Source organism: Gallinula chloropus, assembly GCF_964237585.1.
Source record: "Gallinula chloropus genome assembly, chromosome: 7".
NCBI lineage: Eukaryota > Metazoa > Chordata > Aves > Gruiformes > Rallidae > Gallinula > Gallinula chloropus.
In genome coordinates this window covers 981,961-1,000,699 of record NC_140092.1, presented here as the reverse complement: position 1 = coordinate 1,000,699, position 18,739 = coordinate 981,961, and the positions used below count along the sequence as shown (strand labels likewise).

General features: G+C 56.4%; 1 protein-coding gene across 1 annotated transcript; it reads left to right on the top strand.

The window, feature by feature from the left end:
• Positions 1–5,645: 5,645 nt before the first annotated feature.
• LOC311193807 (alpha-fetoprotein-like) lies at positions 5,646–18,323 on the top strand (the record flags this gene model as incomplete). Its single annotated transcript, XM_084266748.1, has 14 exons — positions 5,646–5,730; positions 7,563–7,623; positions 7,822–7,957; positions 8,738–8,940; positions 9,430–9,571; positions 10,147–10,244; positions 10,762–10,891; positions 11,464–11,678; positions 12,328–12,460; positions 13,061–13,158; positions 14,235–14,373; positions 14,864–15,087; positions 16,016–16,148; positions 18,213–18,323. The coding sequence occupies 14 exons, from the start codon at positions 5,646–5,648 to the stop codon at positions 18,321–18,323; spliced, it is 1,908 nt and encodes a 635-aa protein (XP_084122874.1).
• Between the last annotated feature and the right edge of the window lie 416 nt (positions 18,324–18,739).

Sequence of the window (18,739 nt, the reverse complement as noted above, 5' to 3'; positions counted from 1 at the left end):
AGGAGGTGTAGACAGACAGGGACCTCATGGGGTTCTCTCCTGTTTGGGGCTCCTGGCAGGTAGGCATGAAAGGATAAGAACTGGGCTCAGGCATTCAGGTGGACTTCATCAGTTACAGGTCTCTGTTCAGCTTTAACTCCACAATTACAATTACTTACTAAGAGTGAGGTCAGTCTGAGTAAGATGATTAGTGACCAGCTCTCAGAAAAGGGTTGGGGGTTCTCTGGGGGTTTTTATTTCATTGTTTGGGTTTTTGTTTGCTTTTACATCAGCCACAAGCCTGGTATCTCCTCACTCACCCAGCATTGCAAACACCAGCTTTTAGGCACTCCTTTTCACACCAGAAGTTGTTTTAAAACTGCTTTGGACTTCAGAAACATCCCTGGAAAAGCTCAACATCTAAACCTGCCCTTCATTGCAGGAAGCTCCCCAGAGAGACTCCTCAGCTCTAGGCCACATGTTTAGTTCCAGCCCCTGAACACAAACCCCAAACGGAGACTGAGAGCCCCTCACAACCCCTGCATGGCCAGCAGAGCCTGTGCAGCATGAAGTGTTGCAGCAGGGCCATTTCCTCAGCCTTGAGGCTCCCAGTGCCTGTAGTTCATGAACCAGGCACCATCTCCAGAGCCACAGGAGTACCCTCAGACTGGCACCCAGAGACTCTGGGTTGAAGATCAGGAAGGGAGACAGTCTCTGCACGCCACGGCTGGGTGTTGGCTTAGAGGAGTTTACGTGACCCCCCAGGGCACTCACAGGCATCCCTCAAGGCTCAAAAGCTGTGTCAACTTGAGCAGGACTCACTTGCCAGCTGCAGTTCAGCTCCTTTTCCCTCAGTGTGAGGGAGCACAGGCAGGATTCCCAACACAGCTCCTGCTAATTCACCATCCCAGGCGCCGGGAGCCATTCGCTGCAGCTAAAACTAACCTGCTCTAGGAGAGCATGGCTGGAAACCAGGACATGTTTAGCCAGGTTGAGGAAGAGCTTGGGAGGTTCTGAGACACAGGAGCCAGCACAAGCCCCACAGATCTGTTGAGAAGTGAGAGTTTCTCATTTGGATTCCAGCTGATCCCTGTGACTGTCACATCACGACACTTAGAGCTGTGTCAGACTAAAGCCCCGTGCAGAACAGCAGCAACAGCCCTCTACTACATGTCAGTATTCAGACCAACTACATACACAATCACAGGAAAAATCAGTATCACATGTAACACCTTGTGTCATGAGACAGACAGAAAAAAGCACTGCACAGCAAAGCTGTGGAAAAGAAACAGAGGGCAGAAGACTGGTGGCTCTTTAAGATTTCCCAAGTTCAAAACTGCTGGGCCTCTCCCCTGAGGTGGGTGCTCCATGGTACCACTGGCACTACAGGTTCCCAACAGCCGGGACAGCGTAGTGACTGACACCCTGCTGAAGCACAGGCTTTGACAGGGCACCCATGGGATACAGATATGGCACTGATGTCCCTTCTCAGAGCACAGCACCCAGGCAGGAGGGCTGCACAGCTCTGACCAGTAGGGCCCCACGTTCAGGGATGTGGAGCTTTCTGCACCCTGTATCTTTTCCATGGGGGTGTGTTACGGTCCCAGCTCCTGAGGCTGGCTCCCCTGGCAAGCTAAAGCCCATCTCACTTTGTCCCTGGCAGAGGCAGAGCCAGACAGTGTTCAGGATGCCCAGAGCTCCTGAGTGAAGCACACCTCAGACTCCCCAGCGTCAGCAAGTGACTTCTTGGTGGCTCACAGCAGCGTTAGGCACATACACTGTCTCTTGGTCTCTCTCAGTGGAGGGGACTGGGGCCAGTGATGGAGCTGCTCCTCTTCTCAGGAGCAGCACCCTCCACAAACGCTCCCTGAGGCCTCCTCAGAAGCACTTTGTGCTCCCTTAGCTGCAGGCACTCGTTGTGAGCTCCCACCTCGCTCCAGAGTGCTGTGTAAGCAGGTCCCTGCAAGGCCAGTCCACCTCCCATCGAGATAACGGCCGTGCGGCGCCGAGATAACGTGTTGACATCCCACAGCCGTGTTGGGCTTGGCCAGACCATCTCACCCACAGGTGCCAGATAAAGACAGGGACAGGCTGGAAATGTCACCCTTTGTACTCTGGGGGGACCAGCTCGGTCGCAATCAGCCCGTGGCAGGATTTGGGCCTGAGATAAAGGGGTGTTTTGCTGTGCAAGTCACGGGGACGGTGGGCTGGGGAGAAGGACTTTAACTTGAGGGATTCCTCCCACTGCAGTGGTAGGGGTTCTCACGTGCTCATCCTCAGCTGGCACATGGGCTTTGCTTCCCAATAAAGGGATGCTGTGTTGGGAACAGGCGTGCAGCTGCCACTTCAAACCTTCCACATCAACTACTGGGCTGCAGATCCCCCCCAACACCCAGCAACCACCCAGGACCAGCCGTGACTTCTTTCCACCTCTCCAGGGCAAAGCAGGGTGATGCTCTACAAAGCCATCCCATCATGGGACCTAATGCAGTCTGGGATTCTGTGATCAGGAACCTGCAGCTGACAGGAGGGAGTAAGGTGGCTTTGGTGGTCAGTGGGAAACTCTGTATCCAGCTGCAGCAGGATTGCTGCAGGGCCTGGAGGAAAGGGGCAGGGTTCTCCCTGACAAACAAACAAACCAGCAAAGCCAAACCAGATTTGGTTGCATCCAGCAGTTAAAACACCCCTTTATGCCTTTGTTACTCAATCCAGCTCTTGTTCCTCACAGCAGGGACCTATTCCTCCTTCCCAGGGAGGCAGAGGGTTCTGCTGCCAGCTTCTACCAGCAGCTCCCAAAACCTTATCCACAGCATCGCTGCTTCCACACCCCAAAAAGCTCCAGATCAGTGGGTGCTTTGTTTTAACCCTACAGAGAAGATGTCTGAGAGCTGCCTGTCACAGCCTCCAGCTCACAACTCAGCAGCAGCAGGAGTTAAAAGAACCTCTGTTTCTTTTGCCCACGTGTACAGCTGTGCCCATGGACAGAGCCCATGTGTGTGTGTGTTACACACCCAAGAGCTTACTGACTTCTGACACAGCCCTTCACAGGGCAGCCATGAAGAACTGCACCAACAGCCCCCCATTCTCTAACAGCCACCTTCTCCATCCATCCCACCCCATGAAAAGCCAAAACAACACGTGGGAGGTGAGACAGGACTGGGGAGGCTTCACCAGGCACAGGACACAGCGGGCTCAGTCCCACAGAAACAGCAGCAACTTCAACAAGGATAAAGCTTTCACGAGCAGCCAGACAGACATTGTCCTGCTCAGCAGGGCAGGGGGACCTCCTGAGCAAGGCAGAGGCCTCGAGGACTAAAGAGCCCAGCTACGACTGACCACCTCTCCAGCCAACGATCTAAACCTCACTTTTCTTGGCTGTGCAGACAAATGGTTTGAGTAACTGGGGTCCACTGATCTCCAAACTCAAGAGACACTTGTACACTGCAGCTTTCTGCAGAGACAGATCCCCACGAGCTACAGAAATGTTAGCAACTCCCAGCTAAGCTCGTAATGCTGTGGCCACAGAGGGATCAACCCAAGCAAAAGAGTCAGCAACAAGCTCTGCTCTGGGTAAGAGCAGAAACAAAGTCTCCCAGCTCTGCCCACACACGCTTTGCTCACTGGGTTACAGAATGAGAACCACTGACTGGGGGCTACTAGGAACAGGCACCAGCTGAGGACACAGAGACCTTCTCCAAAAATTCATGAAAGGCACCAAAAAAAGAAACACCCAGGAAAAAATAACTCACCTCTCTGCTGTGTGACGTGGTGAACCAAGGGGCTCCCTGGGGCAACTGCCGGGGCTTTTCAAGGCTGCAGGAGCATCCCCAGCTGTGGGGAACTCCCAGCCCCAGCCCAGGGCAGTCTCCTGATTTTGTTCCATCGGCACCTGGCAGGGTGGGGGCTGAGGAGTCCTGGCAGCAGCTGGGTTCTCTGTCATGGGGGGCTGAGTAGGGCTGTGTAGTTTCCATGCCTTGGAGGACAGCAGGACCTGAGCTCTTCATGGGATTCTCTTTCTAGGGCTTGCCAGGTTGTTTCTCTCCAGCTGAATGCTATACAAATACTTCTCCCCTGCAGATCAGAGCACCCAGTGCCAACGGGCCATTGCCACAGCCAGCGAAGGGAGAAGCGGGTACCCATCCTGCTGGGCATGGGGCAGCAGAGAAACTTAACCCAAGGGGTTTAGATGCAGCTGAGTGCATCCCCCAGGAAGCCTCCACCCACACATCACACACATGTAACCTCTGCAGCACACTCCTCTGGGCCAAAGAGCCACCTGCACACCAAATCCTCAGGCACTGGGGTCTCGGCCACTTCCACAGCCCTGCCTCCCTCAAGTGACACCCCCATACACCCTTTACTTTTGTGTTTATATAGGAACAAGGGTGTATTAAGGCATTGCTCTGAAAACAAGAGGCTCAGCCCACATCTCTCCCTGCATGGACAGTGCCCAGGTTGTCCCCATGGGGATTCACTCCAGCAGCCTCACCACAGGATGCTGCTGAGTCCCAGGGCAGGAGGAGGAACTGTGATGGAGAGCTCTTTGGAAACAGTGGGGTGACAAAAGCTTTCTCTGATCCACTCCTGCAGCATGAATGTGCATCACATACAGAGGAACACACTCTGTGACCTGCAGGCCTCGTGCTTTAGAGTGGGTTTCCCTATCCCTATAGGGCTTTTTGGTTAACAGCATGACACAGCTCATCGGTGTCCTCCTGCCCCAACCCTGTGTCCCTGTAGATTTCAGATCTCTGGTGATCACATCTCCATCCTCCCACCCAGAATCCTTCTGCCCCTGGCACCATCTCACATGGCAGTGAGCAGCCTCCCCCTCTCCCTGCGGCACAGCACAGGGGTACAGCCGCTTCCTCTAAAGAAACAAAGAGCCTTTGCCTCATCCTCCGAGCACAGGCAGGGATCCCTGCCCACCTCCCTCTCTGTGACCACGACTATGGCTCTCTAGAGCCATTCCATCCCCCATCATTGTCCCTCTCAGCGTGCTGATGGTCCCAGCAGAGTTTTTAAGAGTCAGTAAAAGAACTGCCTGAGCTGCAGCCTGCCCTTCGCTTCTCCCTGCAGCTTGTGTTTCAAGACTGGGAGATGGGTGATGGTAACTGTCAGTGCTGTAAAGGCACTGGGAAGGGGAGGGGATGACTTAATTCAGCCTTTTTGCCCTGACACCCCGGGGGCAGTGCACCTGAGCGAGCTCATAGGGCATGGAGGGGGGTTACTGGTTGGGTGTGGGGCCGTTCAGCCAGCAACGCATCAGGAAGGCATCTCCTGCGCAGCGACCACCTTTGGACAGAGCTGGATGGGGGAGAGATCAGCATGGACCATAAAATGCCCCAGGAGTGTTTAAACTCCTTGTTTGAAGTGTGATAAGGTAAAAATGTCTGTTTGCCTGAATTTTGGGTGGGGGGAGAAGAGGGGGAGACTCTCCGAGGTCCGTCCTTCGGGGCTAGCCAGTCACTTCATCACACTGAGCAAACACCCTGTGTCTAATGAGTGTGGGACCAGGCCAGGAGGGCTGCTGTATCTCAGACTGTAAAGGGGTTCTGATTAACCAGAAATCACTCAGGAGGGTATAAAATGACCCTTTCCCCTGAATTCTTTGCCTTTCAGAGATGAGCCACACTCAGCCCAGGCCCCTGCCCAAACCTGGCGGCATGAAGCGGAGAACAATGGTTTGTGTCCTTTGGTTGGTGAGCCTTGCTGCAGTCAGAGCCCTGCCTAGGAGTTACCGGGACACAGGTAAGGATGTACCTCCTATTCTGACTCTGTTCCATTGCATAATGCTGCCGGTTTACACGAGCAGGGGGCTGGTGTCTCACATCGCCCCTGCCAGCCCTACGGGTGTTCATTTTCTTAGGGGCCAGGGGACACAGGCCACCACCATCTGTGCAGGTGTCCTGCATCCAGCCTGCAGTGTGTTGCTGCTCAATGGCTGCAGAATCTCCCTGGAGTCAGGATGGGTGGCAGCTGTGGAGAGGAAGAGTATGGAAGGGGGATGAGGGAGGTGGCTGTGCCCCCAGAACTGCCAGAGTAGAGCCTGGGGCTGTTGCAGCTTCCCCATACCCCACAAGGGAGCAAGACGGGGATGTCCCAGGAGGAACGCGGTCCCGGTTCAGCGCCTGGGTTACGGTGCTGCTCTCTGTCTGCCCTCCTGGGGTCTTGCTCTCTGCCTGTGTCCAGGGCACCAGCGCTGCCCATGGAGGCTGGGTGCCTGGAAGGGGACAGCTGAGCACCTCACGGATCTGCAGGGGTTGGAAGGGACCTCAAGAGATCATCAGGTCCAACCTCCACGTGCCTGCAGCTCAGATGCTTCTTTCCCATGACGTATCATGGGTCGACTTTCCTTGTCCTCCCAAAGGCACCACAGGGCCCAGTGGGGCGCAGCAGAGGTGATGGGTGTCCCGTCTCCTGACACACTCTCAGTGCACACCCTGGCAGCACTCGGGGCAGGAACCTGGCTCAGCTCCTTGGTCGGTTGTCCCCTTCCCCCTGCTCTCAGCCCTCCTGGCACAGGGACGAGGTGGTAATGGCCTCATTTGGGAACAGGGCCCTGGTTTAAAATGGATCTCAGAACATCCTCTGACAAGAAGCAACTCGAGGAACGAACGCAGTTAGGTTTGCCTGTGTGGCTGGATGGGGCCTTGGGCACCCTGGGCTGGGGGGGTGTCCCTACCCATGGCAGAGTGGGACTAGATGGGCTTTGAGGTCCCTTCCACCCCAAACCAGGCTGTGAGTCAGTGGTTAATACAGGTCCTGTGGGCAAGGAAAAATACTTACATTGTGTCTTTACATGGATGGGACACATTTGGTTTCCACCGAAGGACACAGCACTCCATCTCTGAGGACCTTTGCCTACCAACATAGTCCTCAATTTACCCCAAGTTTTCCACACAGAAAACCCTTTGTCTGTAGCTAAAGAGTGGCCAAGCAGCTTCAAATAGCTGCAGGAGGATGAGAAGCTGCTCTGTAAGGTGCTGTTAATGCTTTTAAATAGGTAGATAATAGCTGCTTTAAAAAGGGCAGAGACTGGCAGAACAAGGGGGATGGAGTGAAGCTGAAGGAGGGAAGGATTAGATTGGATATTAGGGGGAAGTTCTTTGCAGAGAGAGTGGTGAGGGGCTGGAACAGGCTGCCCAGAGAGGGGGTGGGTGCCCCATCCCTGGGGGTGTTCAAGGCCAGGTTGGATGGGGCCCTGGGCAACCTTGTGTAGCTCCAGGCTGGAGGTTGGTGTCCCTGCCTGTGGCAGGGTGTTGGAGCTCTGTGACCCTTGGGGGATTCTGTGATTGTAAGGTGCTTATTTACCATGCAAAGTAGCTGAACTCTATCCAGGCTTCATCCTGGTCCTCCCCAACACAAGGCAGGGAAATGGTATCAGTCCCACTGCAGCATGGGCCAGAAACTGAGGGTTTCATGTCCTTGTGCTTGAGACACTGATCTTACAGCTCTCCTTGCTCCCCTGCTGCTACCCCAGCACCAAACCATCCTTTTCCAATGCTCAGGTATCAAAACAGAAAAGAGAACCTGAGGAAGCATTTAGTAACCATTTTTTCTTCCCTTGTCTTGTGTTCCAGAGGAGAAGACCAGCATTGGCCAACGTTTTTCCCAGCTGCAGGAGAACAACTTCAGAGCCATGTAAGTTCCCCGGGGTAAAGTGTCTGCTCACAAAGCTGGTGCCACTGAGCAGACACCCCTGTGCCATGCGGAACGGGGCCAAACACGGCGGTGTGCTGCTGGGTGACGCGGAGCCGCTTAGCGCCTCACGCCTCCAAGCCAGGCAGCGGGCTCGCGGGCGGCCTGCAAGAGGCCTAACGCTGTGTGTTCTGCCCGCAGAGCCACCGTCGTGTTCGCTCAGTACGTGCAGCCAGGAACACAGGGCAGAGCCAGGGGAATGGCCGAGGCTGTCACCGCCCTGGCCAAACGCTGTGCGGCCGCTGCCGGAGCCGGCCCGCGCTGCCTGCAGCCCCTGGTAAGCGTCCCCTGCTGCACACACAGCCAGCACCTTCCGCAGGGCCTGGTCATCCCACAGCCCTGCCATGCGGTGTCCCAGAGCGGCACCAATGAGCTGTTAAGAGAATCACAGAATCCCAGACTGGGCTGGGTTGGAAGGGACCCCAAGGGTCACAGAGCCCCAACCACAGGCAGGGACACCAACCTCCAGCCTGGAGCTACACAAGGTTGCCCAGGGCCCCATCCAACCTGGCCTTGAACACCCCCAGGGATGGGGCACCCACCCCCTCTCTGGGCAGCCTGTTCCAGCCCCTCACCACTCTCTCTGCAAAGAACTTCCCCCTTCCCCCAAACACATGGAAGCCAAGAGGCTTGTGGCTTCCTTCCATTTGGCCGTAATGCCTTGTTCTCCCCATCTATAAAGCACCTTGAGATCGTTGATGCTTTAGAGATGCCCCCCCAGTAGCAGGGCATCTGTTGAAATCCCTGGCCTCAGCCTTTCCAGCAGATGTTCCCAAAGCTGGGCTCTTGGGGCACAGCAAAATTCAGAAGCCAAATTGCTGGTTTTCCTAGTGAGTATGCTGTCTGCTGGCGTTTGCCCCACTCTCTTAACTCATGTTCCTGGTTCACAGCACTGTCTGCTCCAAGACACTTCTGGAGCTGGCAGGTGGTAGCATGACACAGGAACGTGAGCCCGTGTTACGACTCGCTGCTGGTTTGTTGGACACGCTGATGCCTTGGAGAGCTCACGGGGAGTGAAATGACACCCTCACCCCAATTAACCCGCGATTTTTCACAGGGCAGGATCTTCCTGGATACAATATGCCAGGAGGAGAACCTCCCCGGGTTTGCTGAGTGCTGTGCCCAGGGGGATCCCGAGAGAAACGACTGCTTCCTGTCCCTGAGGAACTCCTCAGGAGGGTTCACAGCTCCTTTCCAAACGCCGGACGCTGACGCCGCCTGTAAAAACCATTCCCAGCATCAGGATCCCTTAACAGGACAGTGAGTAAACAGACCACAGGGTCGTTGTAGGTGTGATGTGAGCCTGGGGCCAGCCGATGCTGTAGGAACCAAGCAGTCGAGCCCATCCCTGTCCTCCCTCACACAAGTTACTTGCTGGTTCCTCAGGCAGTAAGTCCCTTACACAAAGCCTGTCCCCCGCCTCTGGCTCTGGGTGTGGGTCCAACCGGCTGACAGCTGGACTTGCATTTAGGCAACAATTTTAGATAGTCTCTAGAGGGAAAAAAGCCCTCCCAGTGGCCCCCAAAGCCCGGGAGAAGGTTTGCTCCCCCCTCCCAGGGTGGGCAGGGTTCAGCACTCTGATTTCCAGGACAATCACTTCCCAAGATAAACCCCACACTACCCAGCTTGTCGTCACGGCCTCAGACACTGGCTCTGGTTTGAACACGTGGCAGACACAGGGAGCATCAGGGTGGTCACCACGTGTAGGGTCCTGCTCTGAAACCAAAGGCGTTTCTCCCCCAGTGCCAGTTTTATCTACGAGGTCTCCAGAAGGCATCCTTTCCTCTCCGCCCCAACCATCCTGTCTGCTGCTGCCCGCTATGAGGAGATGCTGAACCAGTGCTGTGGCCGCGCCGAAGAGCCCAGCCCCGAGGAGTGCTTCCAGAGACAGGTAATCCTCCTTCATCCGTGTGTGGCCAGGGACTTGCCTGTAGCTGGACAAGCTCAGAAGCAGAGATATCAGCTGTTTCCTTTTCTGCCTCAGAACCGATGCTGGAGCTCAGCTTGTTAAGGACAGGCTGAAATCAGCCTCAGATCACAGAGTCACCAGGGTGGAAAAGCCCTTTAAGCCCATCGAGTCCAACTGCCCTGTCCTGTGCTGCCCCAGATCCCTGAGCACCTCATCTCCCCTCTGTTAAACACCCCCAGGGCTGGGGACTCAGCCCCTCCCTGGGCAGCCTGTGCCACAGCCCCACAGCTCTGCCAGGGAAGAACTTTTCCCTCCCAGCTGAGCTGACCCTGCCCTGGGGCAGCCTGAGGCCATCTCCCCATGTCCTTGAACTCCTAAATGATCAAACACTGGGGTCAGGGCTGCAGGCACAACGTGTGGTTCCTCCTCAGCTCGGGCAGCACTTTTCTTGCACAATTGAATAACCCCCTGTTTCAACAGCCATCGCTGCAGTAGCTTCAGCATGAAGCCTTGCCCTGCCTTTCCTGCCTCTTCCATGTCGGCGTCTCCTCCCCCAGGTACCCAGTGTGCTGAGGCCGGTCACAGAAGATGCCCTGAGGCAGGAGCACACGTGTGGCATCCTGAGGAAGTTTGGTGAAAGGACCTTAAAGGCTTTGTGAGTCTCTCCTGGGCTTATTGTGATTCTCAGAGCTCAGGTATTAGTTTGGGTGGCCCCACACACCCTCGGTGATGCCGAACCAGCTGCATCCCTTTGGTGGGCAGGCCACAAGTGGCATCTAATAAGGGAGGTGGATTTGGCATCCCAATGGATGCAGGACAGCCTTCCCTGCTGCCTGACAAACCACCCTCAGTTTTCCAAACTGAAGCCCAGCGCTGGCTGGGACAGACTCTGGTTAAAGCTGGAGTGAGAGGGAGCCACACACAACCCCTCTCTCCTCACCACCTTTGGTGCCAGGCTGCTCCTGCATCTCCTGCTCACCTGCCGTGTTCCTTTCCAACACCTCACACTGAAATCCCGCCTGGATCCTGCGATAACCCCCAAGCTCTTGGCTACAGCCTTGAAGGGACGTGTGTTAGAGGGGAGCAGGGCCAGGCCATCCCTGCTCACAGAGCGGTGTCGACAGCGGTCAGTCCCACGCTGTCAGTGTGATAACTGGTTTTCTCCATCGCAGGAAACTGGCCCAGATAAGCCAGAAATTCCCTAAAGCCGATTTCGTTACGGCCACCAAGCTCGTGACAGACGTCGCCACCATGCACCGGGCCTGCTGCCGCGGGGACGCGCTGGACTGCATGCGGCACAGGGTAACGGCCCGCGCACCCCGGCCTCGCACCGCCTCACCGCGCCCGGCTGCCGCTGGTGCTCCAGGGTGGCTTTTCCCTCCTGTGCTCCACCGCCCAAGTCTGGAGTTCAACCCTTCGGGCTGGAGAACGGGCTGATTTTTCCCATCAGCCTTTTCCCGGTGTGAAGCCGCTGGGAAGCACAGGAAGGTCCCGCTGTGGCTGAACTCTGCTGCTGCAGGTCTGGGTGCAGCTCCCAGCCATGCCACGTATTTTCTGTGGGCTTCCCAGCAGGAGAGAGCATCTGCCCATCCTCCACCTCCTGCTCCCCTACCAAACCCACTTGTCTCAGGGCTTGTGCTGGGCAGACAGTGAGCCTTGCAGCACCTATCCGACGGCCAGCACAGGACTGATGCCAATAGATCAGCATAACATCCTTGTTCTGCCAGACATCTGTTGGGTGGCTTTGGGCAGCCACCTCTTCCCTTTGGGCGTCACCTTCTGGCTGTAAAATGGAGATAAAAACATAGATTTTAAAAACCCCCAACAAACCCAAAGCCTGGCAAAACTCCCTTCCTTCCCTGTCCTGTTCACAGGAAGAGATCCTGCACTACGTCTGTACCAACCCCGACAGCATCTCCAGTAAGATCAGGCCGTGCTGCCAGAAGCCCCTGTTACAGAGGAGCGAGTGCATCATCGGCGCAGCCAACGACGACAAACCGCCCGGCCTGTCCCCACACGTCAGGGAGTTCATAGAGGACAAAGGGACCTGTGAGCGCTTTGCCCAGGACAGGGACACACACTTAGCCAGGTAACTCGGGGTGCCCCTACTCCCCAGTTTGATAGGTGGGTCACAAGGGGACAGGCTGGGTGTTGATGCTCAGCTCACCAGCCTCAGATCTGTCCGTCCTGCCAGGGATACGGCACGAGAGGGTCTGGCAGGTAAAACACTGCTCTGAACAAGGGCAGGGTTGGGTTACATGTTAGGAAGGAATTCTTTACTCTGAGGGTGGGGGGACACTGGCACAGGGTGCCCAGAGAGGCTGTGGAAGCCCCTGGATCCCTGGCAGGGCTCAAGGCCAGGTTGGATGGGGCTTGGAGTACCCTGGGCTGGCAGGGGGGTGGGACTACATGGGCTCTGAGGTCCCTTCCCACCCAAACTGGTCTGGGATTCTATGAAAAAAATGAGCAAAACCCAAAGCCCCACAGCCCATGACCAGCTCTGCCTGACCCGAGCTAAGGCTGAGCGCAGATGCACAGGGCTTGCTGAGGCAGTTCTGTGCTCGGTCAGCAGCACTTTGCTCTGGTTCCTTCCCAGGCTGAGGTGCTGTGAGATGCCCCATGTTTGGGCAGGCATCTCACAAAACCATCCCAAAAGCCCCTGCACTCTCCCCCCATCCATGGCCCTTCTCAGGCAGGTGCTGGGGCTTCTCTGAGTCCCGACACTCCTCCTCTTGCAGGTTTCTGTACGAGTATTCCAGGAGACACCCAGAATTTTCTGCTCAGATGCTTTTAAGGATCGGGGAAGGGTACGAGGAGCTGCTGGAGGAGTGCTGCAAAGCCGGTGCGCCAGACGGCGGCTGCCGCAGAGGGGTGGGTGCTGCCGGGCTTCACGCCACACGCTGAGGGGTCCGAGCATCCCACCGCACGGGTGGCTCTGGCTGAGCTGCCACCGCCCCTGCTCCAGGGCTGGAGCCAGTGCCCCAAAGCCCAGCCAAACCAGCCAGCCCTGGCCCATTCCCAGATGGAAAAAGCATGGACTGAGCTTTGGCAGTTGCTACTTGGGGAGCAGTTTAACAGGGATGGAGGCACCAGGGAAGGGGATGGAGTGAGCGCCCCTGAGCACCCTGTTCCCCTCGGGCTCTGAGGTGCTGGTTGCCCTCTTGCAAAGGCAAGGTACAGATCTGTGTCTCAGATACAGACAGGGCCTTGCAGATACCCCAGGGTAGGTGGGTGTCTCTGACCCTGCCTCCCACGATGCCAAGCCAACTATTCCAAGGTGACAGAGGTGGACACTTACCCCCTCCAGGCATCCCCAGAGGCTCTAGACAGAGGAGGGCTGCCCAGAACAACTAGAAATGAGGGATGTAAATGCAGTGGGTGGTGGCTGGAGGTGGCCTTAGGATCCAGCAATAGGGCCCTCTGCATTCCCCTAAATTAATATGTTCATAAATTAACTTGCTTTTTCCCCAGGAGGAAGAGCTGAAGAAACACATCTATGAAACCCAAAGTGTCATGAAGACAAGCTGTGACATTTACAAGGAGAAGGGGGATTACTACTTCCAGAACGAGTATTACTCCTTGCTCTGCTCATGTTCCCCCCATACCCACTGGGTGCAGCTCGGGGTGTTGAAAGAGCCAGGCTACAGGCACCATAGAACAGCCAGAGTGATCAATTAACGGGTTCTGGGGTTTGGTTTCTCTCACCTCTCCATAGACAATGTCCTGAGCTCTCCTGAATTCTCAGCCCAACTCACCAGGGCCCTGAGGGCAACTTGCTCGGTCTCTCCCCTGTGCTGCACTTGCCTTACAACACTGCACGTCCAGCTGTTTGCAGCTGGAGCTGAGAGCTGGCCTGGGAGCCATAAACGTGCCCAAAGGCAGGCGCTGTGTCTCCTGCAAAAGGCTTTGCTCTCTCCAGCCCCTGCAGTGGATGGCAGCAAACACCTACCCAGGGCAGGCTGAGCACAGGCAGCTGAACCATGGGCACTGTGCTTCAGTGCCCATAAGCACAGGCCCAACTTAAAGCACGTACATGGCCTCCCTGAAGCCTCCAAGCTGCCTGCATGCTTCAAGCCAGGCTTCAGCTAGGCTTTTCCAGGGAGGTGTGCCCAGCTTTGGCACTGCCCTGCGGTCCCAGCTTTGACAGGCACAGGGAACTGGAGGTTTCCAACCAACTCGTGGGCTGCTCCTGCTGCAAAAGCTGTTGTTCAGGTCTTCCTGGCCATGGTTTCCTGGTTAATGAGCACAGGCTTCTAAAAGGACAGAAGAGCCAATGTTTTTAAAGCTTCTCTGCTGCCCTCATCTGCCAGGACACCCCCTGAGCTCAATTTTGCTCTTAGACAACCTCACTACTCTCCCAGGGAAGCGAGTAACATGGGAAAAGCAGAGGAACCACCTGGTGAGAGGTCCCCCCACCATAAAACTGGCAATGCCATCAGGAATTGTGTGTGTCTGACCCGTAAGAGGCTGCCAGAGGGAAAAAGGCCAGTGCTCAGACAAGCAGAGCGAGCTCATGCCTGCCTTACAAGCGGCCAGAACCTCCAGCCTCAGCCCACGCTGACCGGTGCCTGCAGGCTCCGTCCGGGCTTGCTCCCTGCTGCCGGGTGGAACAGCAGCACCAGCAGCACAGAACTTGTCTTTTCAGGCTTCTCATGAGCTTCACCAAGAAGATGCCCCAGCTGACGTCTGCAGAGCTGATAAAGCTCACCAAGAGAATGACTGAGATCGGCTCCAAGTGCTGCCAGTTAAGCCAGGACAAGCTGCTGCCGTGTGCCGAGGAGAACGTGAGTGGTTTCCTTCCATGGCTTGGTCCTACTTTTCCTTGAATCTCAGCCACAAACTCGGCTGCCAGCAGGGACAGAGAGCCTGGAGTAAAGATAAAAGGGAGACAAAAGCTCCTGGAGCTGCTGGGCTGGATGAACTTCTGTGCCAAGGTAAGTGTCACTCGGCAGCGCTGAAGGCAAAGCTGGAACTAAACTACAGGATGAGGAAACGGTCAGAGCAGCACTTGGCCTTCAGCAGTGGGGCAGCACCAGCCCCCGACCCTCTTCCCTCTGTGAGGACACAAGTCTGAGCTCAGCAGAGTTATAAAGCATTACTTGTCTTACAACCAAGGGTGAATTTAAATTCTCAGTTATTTAGAACACTTTGGGCTGGAGGGGACCTGAGAGGTACCTGGGTGCAGCCCCTGCACGGGGGAGGTTGGGTGTTCCTTCGCTGATGCTTGAGAATGAAAAAAACTATTCTATTTCTTCCCCACTTCTCTTGGCACAGCTGGATCTCGTGCTTGGGGAGATCTGCAGAAGACACCTGACTGACCCTATAAACCCAGGGGTCTGCCACTGCTGCAGCAGCTCCTACGCCCGCCGGAGGCCGTGCCTGGGGCAGCTCGAAGTGGATGAGCAGTACGTGCCCTTGGCACTGACTCCAGGGCTGTTCTCCTTCCACGAGGACTTGTGTACCACTGAGGAGGAGGAGCTGCAGCACAAGAAGCAGGAGTAAGATGTGCCTGCTTTACTCTTGCACCTGCATTTCTCATTCCTACCCTGGCAATGCTCACCCTCCACTCGTCCTCTCTGCCTGGGCACCTCATTCCTCGCCCCTTCCCAGCATCTCTTCCCCTCTCCCACGCTCATCCCAGTCTCATCTGCTCTCTGGTCCAGCCTGCACTGTCTTGCCTTGGATTAAAGTCCCTTGGGAGGTGGGAGCTGCACAGGCACACACCCCACCAGCACAGAGACAAGGGGCCAAAGCTGGGGCTGACACAGGTGCCACCTCCCCCCCATCCCTTACAGGAAGCACTCAAGGCACCGTGTCAATCCAGCCTTCCTGGGAATGCTGTGCCTGCAGCACTGTGTGACCCATGTGGGTTCAGCAGGGCTCAGTTCCCAGAACAGGAGAGCATCTTCCCTCATGCCATACCCTCCCTCACCCTCCAACAGCTCTGCTGGGTGGTTGCCCCGGTCAGAGGGCACTTGGCATGACAGACCCTGCAAGAGAACAAACCCACTTTGGATGTTCTTGTGGGGTGCTGAGCCCACTGTGTCCCAGAGCCCCTGGGTGATGCACACTGTGCAAAACAGCTGCTCATCAGCTCATGGAGGGGCAGCTCCAAAAATGAGCAGAGAGAGGCTGTTACACGAGGACCGGGGCGCAGCTTCGCTCCCTGCATGGGGGTGAACAGGAGTGAAAGGGTGTAGAAAGGAAAGGCTGCCCAGGGAGGGGGCTGTCCCGGCCCCTGGGGGTGTTTAACAGAGGGGAGATGAGGTGCTCAGGGATCTGGGTCAGCACAGGACAGGGATGGTTGGATCTGATGGGCTTCAGGGGCTTTTCCAGCCTTGGGGTCCTGTGAAGACAGGGCCTGTGCAGCACCAGCCTTCGGGCCGCTCAGGTCCCAGCTCAGCCCTCGCTTCGCTCTCCCCGCAGGATGCTGATCAGCCTCATCAAACACAAGCCCCGCATCACGCAGGCGCAGCTGGGCGCGGTGACGGCCGCCTTCGCCGCCATGCGGGAGCAGTGCTGCGGCGCGGGGCAGCGCGAGGCCTGCTTCGCCAGAGAGGTACGGCCATGCTCCTGGCCCCGGGGGAAGGCAGAGGATGCTGGGGGTGTGCGGGTCTCCCTCCAGCAGCAAAGCCAGTCTGGGACAAGCTGCAGCTCTGGCCGTTGTTTGCAGCCCCGCTGCCTGCCCGAGGGTCTGTGTGCCAGCTGGGCCTCGCAACTTGCCCGGTCTCGTGTGTCCCTGCAGCCACTTGCAGGGAGCTCAGCTGCAGCTCTCGCTTCTGGGGGTCTCCTGTGCTGCCCTGGCACAGCTTCCCTGGCACAGCTCGTAGCTGAATGGCTCTTGAGAAGATCCTCTGCAATAGGGAGAGGAGAGAGACTTGCTGGGCGAAGCGGCTCTTTAGTCTCCCTGCCTCAGTCTCCCTCCTGTCCTTCCCCATGTTACTTGTAGCTCGCTGCCCATCGCTGCACAGAGCTGCTTTGGCTTCTCCCTTCCCTCCAGTAAATGGTCTCTTGCCTTCTGCTCCTGTCTCCCCTCAGTATTCCCCCTCAGCACTAACAAACCATCCATGACACTGGGGCCTCACTCTGCCTCTTCCCAAGGCTTCCCCTCCCGTTCCTTGGGATGATAAACCCCAGAGAAATCAGGAGCAGGAAATTTCCACCTCTGAGCTCTCCACATGGTGTAGGTGCCAAGCAGCATCCTGCTCACTCCTCTAACAGAGCTGTGTGGGGGTATTTTCCTGACAAATCCCGACTCTTCTAAGGGCAGTGGAGCTGGGCAGCAAGGCAGGTCTGTGTGATGTGACACACGCTCAGTGTTCATGGGGCACAATGTGCACAGAACCGTTACCTCCTGCTCCACGCTGCCCGACCTGGACCACACACGCAGCATCCTCCTGTGCTCAGAGAGATTTTCACTCTTTTTCAGGGCCCAGAACTTATAAAGAGAAGTGAAGAAATGCTGTCAGCATAGAGCACCCACGGGACGCGCCGGCAGACGCTGGAGGACGGGAACTGGCACCCACCTCACCGTGAGCATCTCCTCCCTCAGAGCCCCTGCAGAGCCGCGGAGGAAGCGAAGCTGCAGCGCTCTGCTCACCCCCCAGCAGCACCGTGACAGTTCACCCCAGCACAGCTCTGCCACCGTCCCGTCTGCCGGAGGTGCCAAGGAACAAAGCGCCACGTTCCCTGCTCCTGATGCCAGTTCCACCTGCCTCCTTCGGGCAGGAGGGGGCGATCCGGGCACAAACTTCTCCCCCGGCTCTCACTGCTTTGATTCAGAGTGATCAGGGATCTGTGAAATCCAAACAGCTCATTTAATCCAGGCTCAGCCCAGAGAGAGTGGGCAGCACCTTAAAGAAATGCCACAAAAGAATAAGGGAAAGGGGTGGGAATTCGGGGTTCCGAGGGGACCACCACCAAGGAAGGGAGGGAGGGAGGAAGGACAAATGAAGAGACTCTGCCTTTCTGCCTGTATCCACTTTCTAAATTGTTTTCAAATCACCAAATAATTGCTTTTTCATTCCTGTAGCTGTCCTTGAGACACAGCACACACACTCACTAATGGGGCTGCACTGAGGGGGTGTATGTGTCTGTGTAATGTTGCCTTAAAGCACAGAAACACTTGTCTTGGGCAATCCCAGGGAGGGGAGAAAGGAGGAGGGAGCCAGATGCCATGGAAAAACTGAACACAACTCCTGAAGCACCCCAGGGATGATCACTGGGAGGAGGCAGCACCAGGAGGCTGCCAAATGTACACTCCTTTTACACAGTAACAGCTCAGAGGGGATTTCTTTCTCTCTGACTTAAACGTAGTTAAAAGGCACGTTAAAAATCCTCTGTCAAAAGCAGGACTAGGAGAAAGAAATCTTTTTCCTGGAAAGGTTTGGCTCAGAGGAAGGGATGCCCCAGGATCGGATTCTTTCAGGGCAGGGACCTGGCAGCAGTTACCCCAGGAGCACTTCAGAAAGCCTGTAAAACACAAACATTGCCCCAAAACGGGCTCACAAAACACAAAGCCAATCTGAACCCAAGCCCCGTTCCCTCTGCCAGCCCTGTGTGCCTGGAACAGCCAATAAGGCTTTGCAGAAGCTCTGCCCCTGCTCCTGCCGGTCCCCGGCAGCGAGGATGCGCCCCCAGCAGCCCAGCCCCTGACTCCCAGCAGACCCCCGACACGCCGACCTGTCTTCCACAGTTCCATCCCCACACCAAGTCAGCACCAGCAGTGGAATAAAAGGATTTGAGTATTTCACTGAGGCACCAGGGTGGAAAAGCCCTCCAAGCCCATGGAGTCCACCCGTCCCTGTCCTGTGCTGCCCCAGATCTCTCAGCACCTCTTCTCCCTGGGTGTAGATGCTTGGCACACGCCTGGGCTCTGGGGGAAGAAACACCCTGTGCATGATGGGCTGGGATCACCAGCTGCTGCTCAGGTCAGGCTGAGGACTGGCCCTTGGTCAGCATCAGACCTCACTGAAACTCAGCCTTACCTTGAGCGTTGTAGGAAGCTGGGCTGACACCCACTGAAGGGTCCCTGGGGGGAGATCTCGGCAGCACTGGGTGCACACTGCTGCTGCTGTGTGTCTGTCCCTCTCCTGTTTGCACCCCTACAACAGCATCATTCCACACCCTGCATCCTAACTGCTGAGCAAG